Source organism: Camellia sinensis, chromosome 9 (genome assembly GCF_055761805.1).
Source record: "Camellia sinensis isolate YWXY chromosome 9, ASM5576180v1, whole genome shotgun sequence".
Taxonomy (NCBI): domain Eukaryota; kingdom Viridiplantae; phylum Streptophyta; class Magnoliopsida; order Ericales; family Theaceae; genus Camellia; species Camellia sinensis.
Window position 1 is genome coordinate 169,051,244 of NC_138969.1, and position 14,137 is coordinate 169,065,380.

At 34.1% G+C, this 14,137-nt stretch overlaps 2 protein-coding genes across 3 annotated transcripts; both read left to right on the forward strand.

The window, feature by feature from the left end:
- The first annotated feature begins 1,614 nt into the window (after nt 1-1,614).
- LOC114261733 (G-type lectin S-receptor-like serine/threonine-protein kinase At4g27290) lies at nt 1,615-8,786 on the forward strand. Of its 2 annotated transcripts, XM_082887980.1 has the most exons (9): nt 1,615-2,220; nt 2,329-2,518; nt 3,648-4,654; nt 4,786-4,908; nt 6,943-7,082; nt 7,381-7,591; nt 7,737-7,974; nt 8,067-8,217; nt 8,299-8,786. In XM_082887980.1, exons 2-9 carry the CDS (start codon nt 2,334-2,336, stop codon nt 8,608-8,610), a joined length of 2,367 nt encoding a protein of 788 aa, XP_082744106.1. In that variant the 5' UTR covers nt 1,615-2,220; nt 2,329-2,333; the 3' UTR covers nt 8,611-8,786. The 2 variants fall into 2 exon arrangements, with proteins under 2 accessions (XP_082744106.1, XP_082744105.1); XM_082887979.1 differs by having other exon boundaries at nt 2,142-2,518.
- A 3,816-nt stretch (nt 8,787-12,602) lies between these two features.
- Nucleotides 12,603-14,079, forward strand: LOC114261734 (S-locus-specific glycoprotein BS29-2-like). Its single transcript, XM_028202035.2, has 3 exons — nt 12,603-12,611; nt 13,288-13,592; nt 13,896-14,079. The coding sequence occupies exons 1-3, from the start codon at nt 12,603-12,605 to the stop codon at nt 14,077-14,079; spliced, it is 498 nt and encodes a 165-aa protein (XP_028057836.1).
- The last annotated feature ends 58 nt before the right edge of the window (nt 14,080-14,137 follow it).

The following is a 14,137-nucleotide window of genomic DNA, read 5'->3' on the forward strand; positions in this document are numbered from 1 at the left end:
AAGAGAATTTAATTCCTTTGCTTGTGTTTTAGTTATCCAATGATGATGTTATTGTTATTTAGTGAAACCATTTGGGATGCTATCTAAGATGAACAAGAAGGCTAGAGTTTAATTTCTCTTGTGCACTACAATGTTTAAAATTGAACAAATGGAGCCTTGAGTTGCTTGACATGTTTGCATTGCAAGCACTTGAAATTGCAAAAAAAATAAAAATAAATAATAAATGCAGTTGAATAGTTAGTTCTCTACAATCATTCTATCAATGGTCCTCACATTTTCAAATTTTTTAAGACACATATCTAATTTAATCTAGTTTTGAGGATGTCCTTGATTTAAAAAACTTGACAGAATGTGTAATATTTTTTTTAGAAAAATCTGAAATCAGTTTCATTTTCATAAATACAAGTTTTTCCTGTGTATAATACAAATCTATTATGTTTTTCCTGTGTATAAAAACATTCACACATGCAATTTTTTTTTACTATGCAATTTCTTTTTGCTATAGCTTGTGAGGTAAGAGTTTCATCCTAGGTCCAACGATTGATTTTCATTTCAATGACACATTAAGATAGTCAAAACAATTTAAGGATATTTTAGACAGTTATCCCCGTGTCACAACGGCACAGCCACTTGTTATTGCATGGCTTAGTAGAGAAGATGGAACCCATGATTTTTTTGTTAGGTGATAAAGGATATCAGAAGGTATAATGATTTGTGGTTGGTTTATGATATGTGTCATATGGTGTCCCAAATAGAAAGAACAATTTTTTGATATTTTATGGACCTCTGCTTCTAATTACAAAAAAAATAAGATGATTGATATTAAAAATTATAACAAATTTCGCTAAAAGCTTAATTATGGTACACTTACAATCTTATGTTAATCAATATTAGATAAATGTAAAAAAATTAATAATGTCATCAAAGTTTAAATAAAAATAAAAATTTTATCCTTCAAAGTTTATTTTAGCACTTTTAAACAATAAATTAAAAATTAATTGACCAAATTGCACCTAACAGAACCAGTTAAAATCCACCACCCCAATAGCCACCAGTATCAATTTCTATCTCTCACATGCATTTTTTCAAACACCTTATATGCATTGTTAATCACCCAAACAATATCTTTCCTTGTCATATTACACAGTGTCATTCACAACCATTTCATCAAACACAGTTTCTCTCAAAATCAATCATAAAACAACAAAGGAAAAAAGCTAAAAGGATAATTGTCAAGTGAGGTAAGTGTAATTTGCCCATACAATTTTATTTTCTTTTTTTTGAGATTGTTTTCTTTGACTTGGTTTGTGTCCTTGGAGTTAAAGAAGGAAAGGAGGATTGGTAGGTGATCATTGTCAATTGTCATGGTTGGTAAGGTTGGTCCAATTTCTTTATTTCTCAAATTATTTGGCTTTTTGTAATATTTTTCTAGCCTCATGGTCAAATGAGTTGGTAAGTTTGAATATAAACTAATAATTAGATTCATTTCCACACATGTTTTGACTTGTATTGTTAGAATTTGGAAATATATCTAGCATTCCACCAATAATGTATTCAATTTATGGAGTACATACATTTCATTGTTGGATTATTTTTTATGAGACAGACAATACCTATGTATATGGTATTACAAAGTTTAACAAACGCGGGATTCAAATAGATGTCAGATCTGCATATTTCCCCGCTTCCAATCGTCCTCCTTATCCTAATTAAACGCGAGATTAAAATAGGTGTGAGAGCCACATGTTCTCCACCTCCCATACCCCATTTTCTTTTACAAAGAAACGTGCACATATTGTTACCCAATACCCTGCCATTATTTGTCATTTTGTTGAATAATTTCATTTGTATTAATCAATGCGATGGGAAAAAAATACAGAAACGGTTCGTGTATGCTTATGATCTGATGTTGATTAGTATCTTCTAAGAAACTCCAATATTTAATTGTACAGTCAAAGTGTCAGGTTAAAAAATTGGAAATAAGGGAACTGTTGAAATGGGAAAACACATAACAAACTATTTTAGTAACATCTCAACTGCTTTATCCAATTTCTCTAGCAGTGATGTGTCACAATCTTATTCTATCACTGATTTCCAAGTTTTGAATATTATCTTCCTCATTGACCCATATATACTTATTTTTCTTATAGAAATAGCAGTATACAACTTCTATTGACTTTGTTTGCCATTTCCAAAAGAGTGAAGAACATTGCAAATTAGGTGAGGAAAAAGAATACAGATGATTGCATCATCATAATTTTTGCAAAATGATTAGGGGAATCATTCTTTTTGCTATTTCATATTACTTGTCTGCTTTTGTTTTAGCAGATGACATGCTAAATCAATACCAGCAAATCAATGACAGTGGAGCATTAGTATCTGCTAGAGGAGATTTCAAGTTAGGCTTCTTCAGTACAAGCAATTCGAGGAGCCGATACTTGGGGATATGGTATAACAATCTCCCAGTTCAAACCATTGTTTGGGTGGCGAACAGAGACAGACCGCTTAATGATTCATCGGGTGTGTTAGGTTTTATTCTTGGCAATCCCGTTTGACAAAACTCCTTTCAGTTGTATTTATTTTCGCAACTTTTTATTTCAGTGAGACTATGAGTGTTTAGATGCGAATCCAACCCGAATTGTGCTTTTCAGAGAAGTTTGTGATGCTAATACTTTCAAGATTGCCACTTCGCTGATTATGACGGGGATCGAGCTGCCCGGTCAGCTCGTGGGGGTCCAGGGGGCAGCGCCCCTTGGCGGGTCCGGGGCAGCGCCACGGCGGGGTCGAGGGGCAGCGCCCCCGAAGCAAAATGCAAAAATGCATTCAAAGTTGCCTGTCCGAGCATGATATATTTTTCCAGTTTCTCCATTTTTGGCCTTCCCGCTCGAGCGGGGAAAGTGACGCTCGAGCGGAGATTGGAAGCTCTCAGCATCTCTGCAGTCGCCTGTAAAAATACTGGAATGTGTGATTTTACGCTCGAGCGGATGCTCCTACGCTCGAGCGCATCTCAGTTTGTTCGCACGCAGTTTTTGGTCAGTCTGCTCGAGCGGGCTGTGTTGAGCTCGAGCGGAGATCGCGGGACAGATTCTATAAATTCGCGTATTGGGTCAGATTTTTAGGATAACTGCTCCAGATCTTCTTTTTGGTTTCTAGGGTTTATATCTGGGGATACTTTGGGAGTTTTCTTTGATGTTTTTATAGAGTATTCAACTCATGATCTAAAGAGAGTACATCAAAGGTTTGTTTGTTATACACAAAAGAGAGAGTTATTCTTCAGTTGTGGATTCTGAAGAATTCGAGCCTGAAGCTTTGGTGGAATCCGGAGTGGCTCATCAAAAAGACAATTCCGTGGTGAAGATGGGGTTGGAAGAGGCACATAGAGGTTGGTTCAATTAGGCGTTGTGGATTCGCTAGGTAATTGAGAGTATACCTGTGTAATTCCTTTAATTCTTCTTAGTGGATTGTCTTGTGGCTGTTGCCCGTGGTTTTTTGATCACAGTTGGAGGTGTCCAATTGTGGTTTTTTCCACGTTAAATCGCTGTGTCTCTTTGTCTTGATTGTTTGATTGTTTGATTGGGATTGTTATATTCTGCTTAAAATTGATACATAATCACAAATCAACATCTAGGGGATTCCTAGATTTTTCGGGGTGGTCTAAAGATTGGGGATGATGGAAATCTGATCCTTCTTGACAGTGGAGGAATAGTTGCTTGGTCTACCCGTATCCAGAATATATCGTCAAAGCCTACTGTTGCACAACTCTTAGACTCTGGAAATCTTGTTTTGAGAAGTGAAAATGGTGGGAACACAGAAAGTTATATTTGGCAAAGCTTTGATCATCCTTCAGATACACTGATAGCTGGTATGAAGCTGGGATGGGACTTGAGAGTCGGTTTGGACCGGTATTTGACATCTTGGAAGAGCGCAGATGACCCTTCTCCCGGAGATATCTCTTATCGGTTCGATCTTGATGGTCTTCCACAAGGTGTTATACGTAAAGGGTCTGTTAAGAAGTACCGAACTGGGATATGGAATGGTCTGCAGTTTAATGGAGCCGTGCTTGAAAACTCTGTTTTCAAAGCTAATTTCATCGATAATTCAGAGGAAGTGTATTTCGAGTTTGATCTATATCAACAGCTAATAAGGTTGGTTTTGAATCCCACCGGAACAAAGCAATGTGTGATCTGGAACAATAGAAACAGTGAGTGGGTTGACATTAGTACAGAACCTAGTGATCCATGTGAACGTTATGGGCATTGCGGCCCTAATTCTATTTGCACAATCTCTAATGCTTACATATGTAGTTGTTTGAATGGATACATTCCTAAATCATCGCAAGATTGGAATGCGTTGGTTTGGGATGGTGGGTGCATTCCCAAATACCCATTAAACTGCTCAGATGGAGAAGGATTTGTGGCATTTGAAGGCGTGATCGTCCCTGATATGTTAGATTTTTGGATGAACACCAGTATGACTGTTAAAGAATGTGAATTGGAGTGTTTAAAGAATTGTTCTTGTACTGCTTATGCTAACTCCGATACTTCTGGAGGGGGAAGTGGATGCTTGCTCTGGTATGGGGATCTGTTTGATATTAGAAGCTTCCCAAATCCTGGTGATCAAACTCTGTATATTCGGGTTACAGCTGCAGACCTAGGTACCTTTCTTCTGATTTGTGTTCAATAATTCATTAGGCTACATAAATTTGGCCAAACACATAAACTACACTGATTTTTTTTATTATATTTTTTATTTTTAAATATAATTTTCACTGGATGGTGTTTGTAGTGTCTAGATCAGATTCCAAGGAGAAGAAGAAGAGGCCCATGTTGGTGATTATCCCCATCTCAGTAGCTTTGTTGTTCCTCCTTGCTTCTTGTATAATATGGAAGAGGATAAAACAAACAAGAGGTAAATCTAAGGTTCCTTAATTTGGTTGAAAGTTAACAAAAAAAATAGAACTATAAAAAAAATAGAATGGAACTATAAAAAAAATGTTGCATAATAAAGAGTTTATATCTGACTTGTTCTTAATGAATCTTGTATTATTACATGATCTTATAATAATACGTACGTAAGTCCACGTATTGCACCCCAAAAAAGCCCTGACTTTTTAGTTGTGGTGGTGACTTTAAGGATCATTTGGGTGGAACACCTAATTGTATAATTTTTCATTCTTAATTGTTTAAACAACAGAAATTTAAAGAAATTTCCCTAGTTTCAACGAACTTTGGCAAATTTTTTCTAAACTAGAGATGTGGCAAACCATGAGTCTACCAACAAGTTAATTGGAATGACCTATTTGTTTCATTAGAGTTTCTTATTCAGAGTTTATTCTTTTGTTGACTTGATGGTTGCTCCCATTGGCCTCTGTCAAAGACAACATTTAAATGACTTGCATTATCTTAATCCTAATATTTCATTGGTTCTTTATGATAAGATAGTTTGACAATATTGTTGGGTCTATTTCCTTGCATCTTAAGTTTCGGGATAGTTTTTTTTTTTTTTTTATCAGCAAAAGAAAGAGCCTTCATTGATGAAATCAAAACATACAATGCATATGAAAATACATCAACAAAGGGGAAGGCAAGAGCAAAAAGCATCAAAGTGTATCTCCCAAATTCCAATTAGGTTGGCACCGTGAAGAACACCCAATCATCTGCTAGCTCAAGCCAAAACGTTGGTGAGAGACCAACAGAAAAGGAAGGGGGGATAGATCAGAGAAACCAAGCAGACTATGAGGATAGAAACAGCAGCAACCCAGGATAGAGACAGCAGTAACCAAACTGAGCTAGCAGATCAACAGCCAAACTAAGCTAGCAAAACACAAGACACATCAGCAACCGAAGAGATCAACACAATCACATCTCCTCTGTTTCAGCTTCAAATTTGTTCAGATACATTTTCTCACCTGTTGTATGTTTGACACAATCACATCTATGGAGTAGAAGCAACCTATGTCCTGTGCTTTCATCCATAAGGCCACCCTAACTTTGATAAGCTCAGATAGCTCCTCAATGCTTGGTTGTGTGCCATTGAAAACACAATAATTTCTGAACTTCCACAAGGACCAAATTACTGATATAAGAACAGCTCTCCAAACTTGCCTTTCCTTCTTTCTGAACCTCCACTGCAACCACCACTGTATCAGACTTTTCAATGACCCTGCTATGACCCACTTAATACCCCACCAATCCATAATATTTGACCAAACTTGCCACAAAACGGGCAGTACAATAAAACATGATTCAATGTTTCCACTTCAGCTTTGCATAGTACACAGGATAGATCCACATTACCCCTCAACACCCCTATTCTACTTGGGAACGAAGCTGAGGTCTGTTCACAACTAAAGTTTTGGGATAATTGATGATATGACTTAGTATTAGTGCTCTAGTTCTGGGGAAGGTTTTGAGTTTGTTGTTTATTTGACCCTAGATGTGCAAGACAAGGTTTGTTTGAATTTGGTTAGTTGTCTGTTTCCCTAAAGATAGCAAGACAGAGTCAGGGCTGCACTTAAGAAATGGTATTAAAATGGGCTGGACATACATTGTTGATGAATGGTGTTATGATAGCTAGATATATATTGTCAAACCAATTTTCTAATAGCTTAAACTTTTGTGACAATTGATAATCTAGCACTTTACTTTGAATAGAAAAATAACAAGGGTTTGTGCATATTCCTTTACTAATTTCTTTATCTAGATTGATATGCGAGGAGCAATTAAAAAGTGAATGTTTTTGTAATGTACCATTTTCCCCCCTCCAGATTTACTGTAATAAAGGTGATTTACCATGTCTTCTGTTTTTCTTCTATACTTGAAATACCAAATTCGCTTGTAAAACTTATGCATCAAGGTCTTGTCGAATTCAATGCCATTGTGGACTCAATGTAACCATGTTTCAAGTTTGTTTCCTGATCTTCTCATCTGTTGTGATCGACAGGTTCACGGCCAAAGATTCCATTAAAAGATGATGAAAACATAGACTTGCCCATTTTCAATATAGTCACAATTGCAAATGCTACTAACAATTTTTCTATTTCTAATAAGATTGGAGAAGGTGGGTTCGGACCAGTATACAAGGTAATTTGAACTGCACTTACTAAAGTCATAATTTTCTGTGCTACGTGTTTGTGAAAAGAGTGTAAATTCAAATCTTTGTCATGAGGGTTAAAAAAAATCTTGTTTTTCTTGTTTGTTTCATCGCTCTTCTATGTAGTGTAGATTTGCCTTTGGTGGCCCCATGTCTGTCTACGTGGCTTTCACCTTAGACATTTTGTTTGGCGAATGCCCGTGTATGATTTTTTTATCTTCAACCTTTATTTACTTTCTTACTTCCCAAAAACAAAAAACAAAAAAAAAAGCTTGTGTATTTCCATAGGGTCAGCTATCAACTGGACAAGAGATAGCAATAAAGAGGCTCTCGGAGAATTCTAAACAAGGGGTTGGTGAATTTAAAAATGAGGTTATCTTGATTGCCAAGCTTCAGCACCGAAATCTTGTTAGGCTTTTGGGATGTTGCATTCAAGGAGAAGAGAGGATGTTGATCTATGAGTATTTGCCCAACGGCAGCTTGAGCTCCTTTATTTTTGGTTTGATCTTTCGACCTTTCTTCTAACTTCTTCAATTGAATGTCGAAAACAAACTACGCACTACTCAAAGTTGTATATCATTATGCCAATTATTGAACCCAAAACTAATATTCTATACAAATGCCTCTCTTAATCTATGTGCTAGATACTACAAAAAGTAACTCTCTTGAATGGAGGAAACGCTTTGATATTATTGTGGGGATTGCTCGAGGGCTTCTCTACCTTCATCGGGATTCAAGACTGAGAATTATTCACAGGGATCTCAAAGCTAGCAATGTGCTACTAGACAATGAGATGAATCCCAAGATTTCGGACTTTGGCATTGCTAGAGCTTTTGGAGGAGATCAAATATCGGAGAAAACAAGAAGGGTGATTGGAACTTAGTAAGTACCCAAAAGATTTCTTGCATATACTTACCCAACTTCAAGTTTCACGGACTTATTTCTTGATTTATTAATTTGATTATGGCATGCAGTGGTTATATGTCCCCAGAATATATATTACGTGGGATCTTTTCAATGAAATCAGATGTGTTTAGTTTCGGAGTACTTGTTTTAGAAATAGTGAGTGGACGGAGGAACAGAAAGTTCCAACATCCTAATCATATTCACAACCTTCTTGGACATGTAAGTTTTTACTTGTGTTTGATCTCTTCATTTTTGGCATTTTCTTCCATATTGATCTCTAATATAAATGTGCTCTCTTAGGCATGGAAACTATGGATTGAAGGGAATGCCATCAAGCTAGTTGATGAGAAGTTGGAAACTTTAACAATGCTGATGTCAGAAGCAATTAAATGTATACAAATTGGTCTGTTATGTGTGCAACAACGCCCTGAAGACAGGCCAACAATGTCATCTGTGGTGTCGATGTTGGACAATGAGGGTGCAATGCTGCCCCGTCCTAAACAACCCGGATTCTATACAGAGGGAAGCAATGACGAGACAGAACTTGCATCGACAACAGGAATAAAATGTTCCACAAATAAGACGACTCTAACAATTCTACTAGGTCGTTAAAAAATTCCAATTAAAGCACTAATGCTCATGGTTATTATTATTATTATTTTTTCAGTAAGAAAGTTAATACCATATTTGATAACAGCCTTACTAATTATGTATGACAAATGATATATAAGCTTCCTTGTTTGATAGCAAACGAGATAGAATGAATGACCAATTTTTTTTTGGCCAAAGACTCTAATGCTCAAGTCAGTAAACTGGTGTGATTTATGCAATCGAGGTGAGAGTTGTTGCATACTTCCTTTGGAGTTAGGTGGGATGGATTTTGGATTGTGATCCCTTATTTCTTGTGGTGATGTGATTGTCAATTAATTTTATCTGGTTTTGAGGGTATCCCTGTTAAAAACTTGACAGAATGTATAATATTTTCTTAGAAAAATCTTAAATCAAATCTTCAATGTGTATAATACATTTATATTAAGTTTATCAAACTTGAACTAAAAACATTCACACATAATTTTTTGAACTTCACAATTTCTTTTTGCTATTGCTTGAGATAACAGGTTTCATCATAGGTCCACTCATTGATTTTCTTTTCAAAGACACATTAAGGTAGTTAAAAGAATTTAATGATATTTTAGTACAGTTATTTTGTAGACACAACCAGTCGCTACTGCACGGTTTGGTAGAAGAGGTAGAATTGATGATTTTTTGTTGGGCGATAAGCGACGGTAAAAGGCATAATGATTTATGATTAGTTTTATAATGTATCATACGGTGTCCCAGATATTGTAAAAAAAATTAATATTTTGTAGAGCTCCACTCACAATTACAAAAAATATAACGATTGATATAAAACAAAATAAAATAAAATAAAATTTCAAATTTTGCTAAAAGCTTAATTATAGTACACTAACAACAATCATACATTAATCAGTATTAGATTAATAGAAAATAATAATAATAATAATGTCATCAAATTTTAAATAAAAATATAAATTTATCCTTTAAAAAAAATTCTTAAAATTTATTTAAAATACGAATTATCTTATGTAATTTTGAAAATTATATTCCGTCCTTCCAATTTTATAATTACATAACAAATTCATTTTATTAATAAAGCATTAAATCGATTAACATTTTTTAATAATATCATAAACATATCTCAATTAACTATTAAGATAATTTTATTATTGTATAGAAGAATAGTTAGGAATTTTATTTTTTATGTTAATTGTATTAAGTAAACAATTTAAACAATGAAATATTTGTAATTTTTCAAATCACAAAAAATAATTTGCATTTTAATTAAATGTCAGGAGGTGAATTTGTAATTTACCAATTTTAATAAAATTAAATAATAATAAAAAAAGGGTTTATTACGCTTAATACCTCGAAACTATTGCCAAGTGTCTATTTAATTCATGAACTATCGATTGAGTTTACTAAATTCCTAAAGTATATAAATCAAAATTGATTTAGATCCTAAACTATTGATTGAATCTATTAAGTCTGTAAAATATTTAATTCAAACATATTTAATCATTGAAAGTATTACAAAAATAAAATATAAGCTTATAAATATTGTAAATTAATAGAAGATCCTATCTAATTAAAATTTTACTTCAAAAAAATCTTATATTTTTATTTTGTTTTTGAAAAAATAGGAGTCAATTCTTATGGTGAATTTTCTCTATAAGGGTAATGATAATTATCTATAATAATTTTTTTACTTATCTTCTACTATGACTATGTATTTGCCTTTTTTCAGTATTATATGTCTGGTGCTACTATATACATTAATTAATATACTAACTAGTATACTTATAACATTATTATTGATCTCATTCATTAATTACATTACAAATATCCAAAACCGCTTAAATTATGTTACATCATTAATTGATTATACTAATTAGTATTTATAATATTATTTTTATATGTCACATCACATCTCATTTATAATTTCTAATTGATTATATGTCGCAACAAAGAAAAAAAAAGGTAAAAGGAAGGTAGAGAGAAAGGGTTGATGTTGCGATGGTGGTGGCTCTGCGCCACTGTTGGCAGTACCGGCTAGTATAGGAAGAGGTCGTCGGAGTTGGGTGCCTGATCAGAGCTGGATGGTTGGCCGGAGACAGGGAAGGAGTTCTGCAAACCAGTGGCCGGAGACTGCCGGAGTTTGGGGTAAGAGTTTGGTTGCTTTGGTAATGTGATTAATGGGTAGAATGGTATTAAAAAAATAAATAAAACAAAAATAATAAGGACCCAAAACAAAGGCTGGTGTGCAAATAAAAACTCTCAATTGTATTTTGAATAATTGTCAAGTGAGGTTATTGTAATTTGCACATACAATTTTACTTTCTTTCTTTTGAGATTGCGTTCTTTGACTTGATTAGGATGTAATTGTCAAGGGTCGGTAGGTAAGCGATCACTGTCAACTGTCATGGTTATTTTGACGATTTGTAATGTTTTGCTAGCCTCTTGATCAAATGAGCTGACAAGTTTGAATACAAACTAATAATTAAATTCATTTCCACACATATGTTCTGACTTGTATTGTTAGAGTTTGGAAATATTTCTAACATTTCACCAATAATATGTATTCAATTTATGGGGTAAATACATTTCATTGTTGGATTATTCTTTATGAGATTAGATATGATAAAATTATTGATAAGATTATTAGAGATTTATTAATAAATTCCATTTAAAGAACTTATAGCCCAATAAGTTCACAAGGTATATTTTTGTGTTCCACCCAATTCCATATATTTAGACTTCTATCTCAAGAGGTCCTTTTTTCTTAAGAAATTAATAGATGGATAAATAATTGGATGTAGGGAGGGAGGGAGGTATTATATTTGGTTAGAATGAGATAAAAAGAAGTTTAATATCCCCAATGCCACAATACCTATGGTATTACAAAAGTAAAACAAACGTGGGTTAAAATAGGTGTGAGAGCCACATGTTCTCCACCTCCCATTTCCCATTTTCTCCTACAAAGAAACAAGCACATATTGTTTACTTAATAACCTGGTATTATTTGTCATTTTGTGGAATAATTCCGCTTGTATTAACCAATGTCAGAGCCGGCCTCACTTTTTAGGGCCCAAGGCGAACTCAGGAAATGGGGCTAGCTCTTATACGTAATTTAAAAATATATGTTGATAAAATATTAGTAATTTTCAATTATTTTTTTTTTTTTTTTTGTACCTACACAAAATTTGTTGTATATATAAATAATAAAATTACTTTTTTTCACTCATGAAAATCACTTAAAATATTAAGTGAGAAATCTAATTTTAAAAGTATTAGTAAGTAAATCGTTTATAATTTGTTTTTCACAATAATTACAATATTATATTTCCTGAGCAATTTCATATGATTTTTATAGTTGACATAAATCATAGTTATTGAGATAAATTTTGAATATTTTTTATTTTTAATATTATTAATTTACTCATACTTTTTCCGGATGTAATAGATTGAATTGTAAAATTTAATCAATTTTAACTTTAAAAAAAATTATTTCTCCAAAAGCAATTGTGGCTAGTATATTCAAACAATATACTATAAATAATTCATACATTTCGCAAACAACCATCCATCCATTACTTCTAAATAATTCACCAATTCATTTGTCTTTTATTTCTCTTAAATTCTCTAAACCTTCATTTTTAAACTATTAATACTATAATGTAACTAAAATGAAATTGAATTGAATGATATGACCATTCTTTAGTCTCTTTATAGAATGATTATTCCCTTCACAATGGTGAAGGATGATTTCATTTATAATACTTTTTATTATTTTTTAGTAAATCAAACGTGAGGATGGGCGTTATGATGGAATGATTATTCCATTCAACTTCATTTCAATATATCAAACACAACTTAAGACTGAAATATTTAAGCAAACATAACTTAAGATTGAAATTATTTCAGAGTCCTTTTTTTGGACAGAATTCCGCGGCCCGAGGCAGCAGCCTTGCTTGCCTTGCCTCAGGGTCGGCCCTAATCAATATGATGGGGAAAAAAATGCAGAAATGGTTAATGTATGCTTATGAGCTGATGTTGATTAGAATCTTCTAAGAAACTCCAATATTTAATTACAAAGTCAAGTGTCAGCTCAAAAAATTGGAAATAATGGAACTGTTGAAATCGGAAAACACATAACAAACTATTTTAGTAACATCTCAACTGCTTTATCAAATTTCTCTAGAAGTGATGTGTCACAATCTTATTCTATAGCTGATTTCCAAGTTTTGAATACTATGTTCCTCATTGACCCATATATATTTATTTTTCTTTATAGAAGTAGCAGTATGTAATTTCCATTGATTTCGTTTGCCAGTTCTCAAGAGTGAAAAACATCGTAAATTAGGTGAGGAAAAAGAATACACATGATAGTGTCATCATGATTTTTGCAAATGATCATGGGAATCATTCTTTTTGCTATTTCATATTACTTGTCTGCTTTTGTTTTAGCAGATGGCATGCTAAATCAATACCAGCAAATCAATGACAGTGGGGGGCGTTAGTATCTGCTAGAGGAGATTTCAAGTTAGGCTTCTTCAGTACAAGCAATTTGAGGAGCCGATACTTGGGGATATGGTATAACAATATCCCAGTTCAAACCATTATTTGGGTGGCGAACAGACACAGACCGCTTAATGATTCATCGGGTGGTCTAAAGATTGGGGATGATGGAAATTTGATCCTTCTTGACAGTGGAGGAATAGTTGCTTGGTCTACTGGTATCCAGAATATATCATCAAAACCCACTGTTGCACTGCTCTTAGACTCTGGAATCTTGTTTTGAGAAGTGAAAATGGTGGGAACACAGAAAGTTATATTTGGCAAAGCTTTGATCATCCTTCAGATACACTGATAGCTGGTATGAAGCTGGGATGGGACTTGAGGGTCGGTTTGGACCGGTATTTGACATCGTGGAAGAGCGCAGATGACCCTTCTCCCGGAGATATCTCTTATCGGTTTGATCTTGATGGTCTTCCACAAGGTGTTATACGTAAGGGGTCAGTTAAACAGTACCGAACTGGGATATGGAACGGGCTACAGTTTAATGGTGTCGAGCCTCAAAACTCTATCTTCAATTCTAATTTCATCGATAATTCAGAGGAGGTGTATTTCGAGTTTGATCTATATCAACAGATAGTAAGGCTCGTTTTGAATTACACCGGGACAATGCAATGTGTGATATAGAACAATAGGAACCTTGAGTGGGTTGTCATTAATACAGTACCTAGTAATCCATGCGAAAGACATGGCCAGTGTGGTCCTAATTCTATTTGCACAATCTCTAATGCATTCATATGTAGTTGTTTGGATGGATACATTCCTAAATCATCGCAAGATTGGAATACGATGGTTTGGAATGGTGGGTGCGTTCGCAAATTCCCGTCAAACTGCTCGGATGGACAAGGATTTTTGGCATTCAAAGGCATGATCGTCCCTGATTTGTTAGAGTTTTCGCTGAACACCAGCATGACACTTAGAATGTGAATTGGAGTGTTTAAAGACTTGTTCTTGTACTGTTTATGCTAACTCCGATACTACTGGA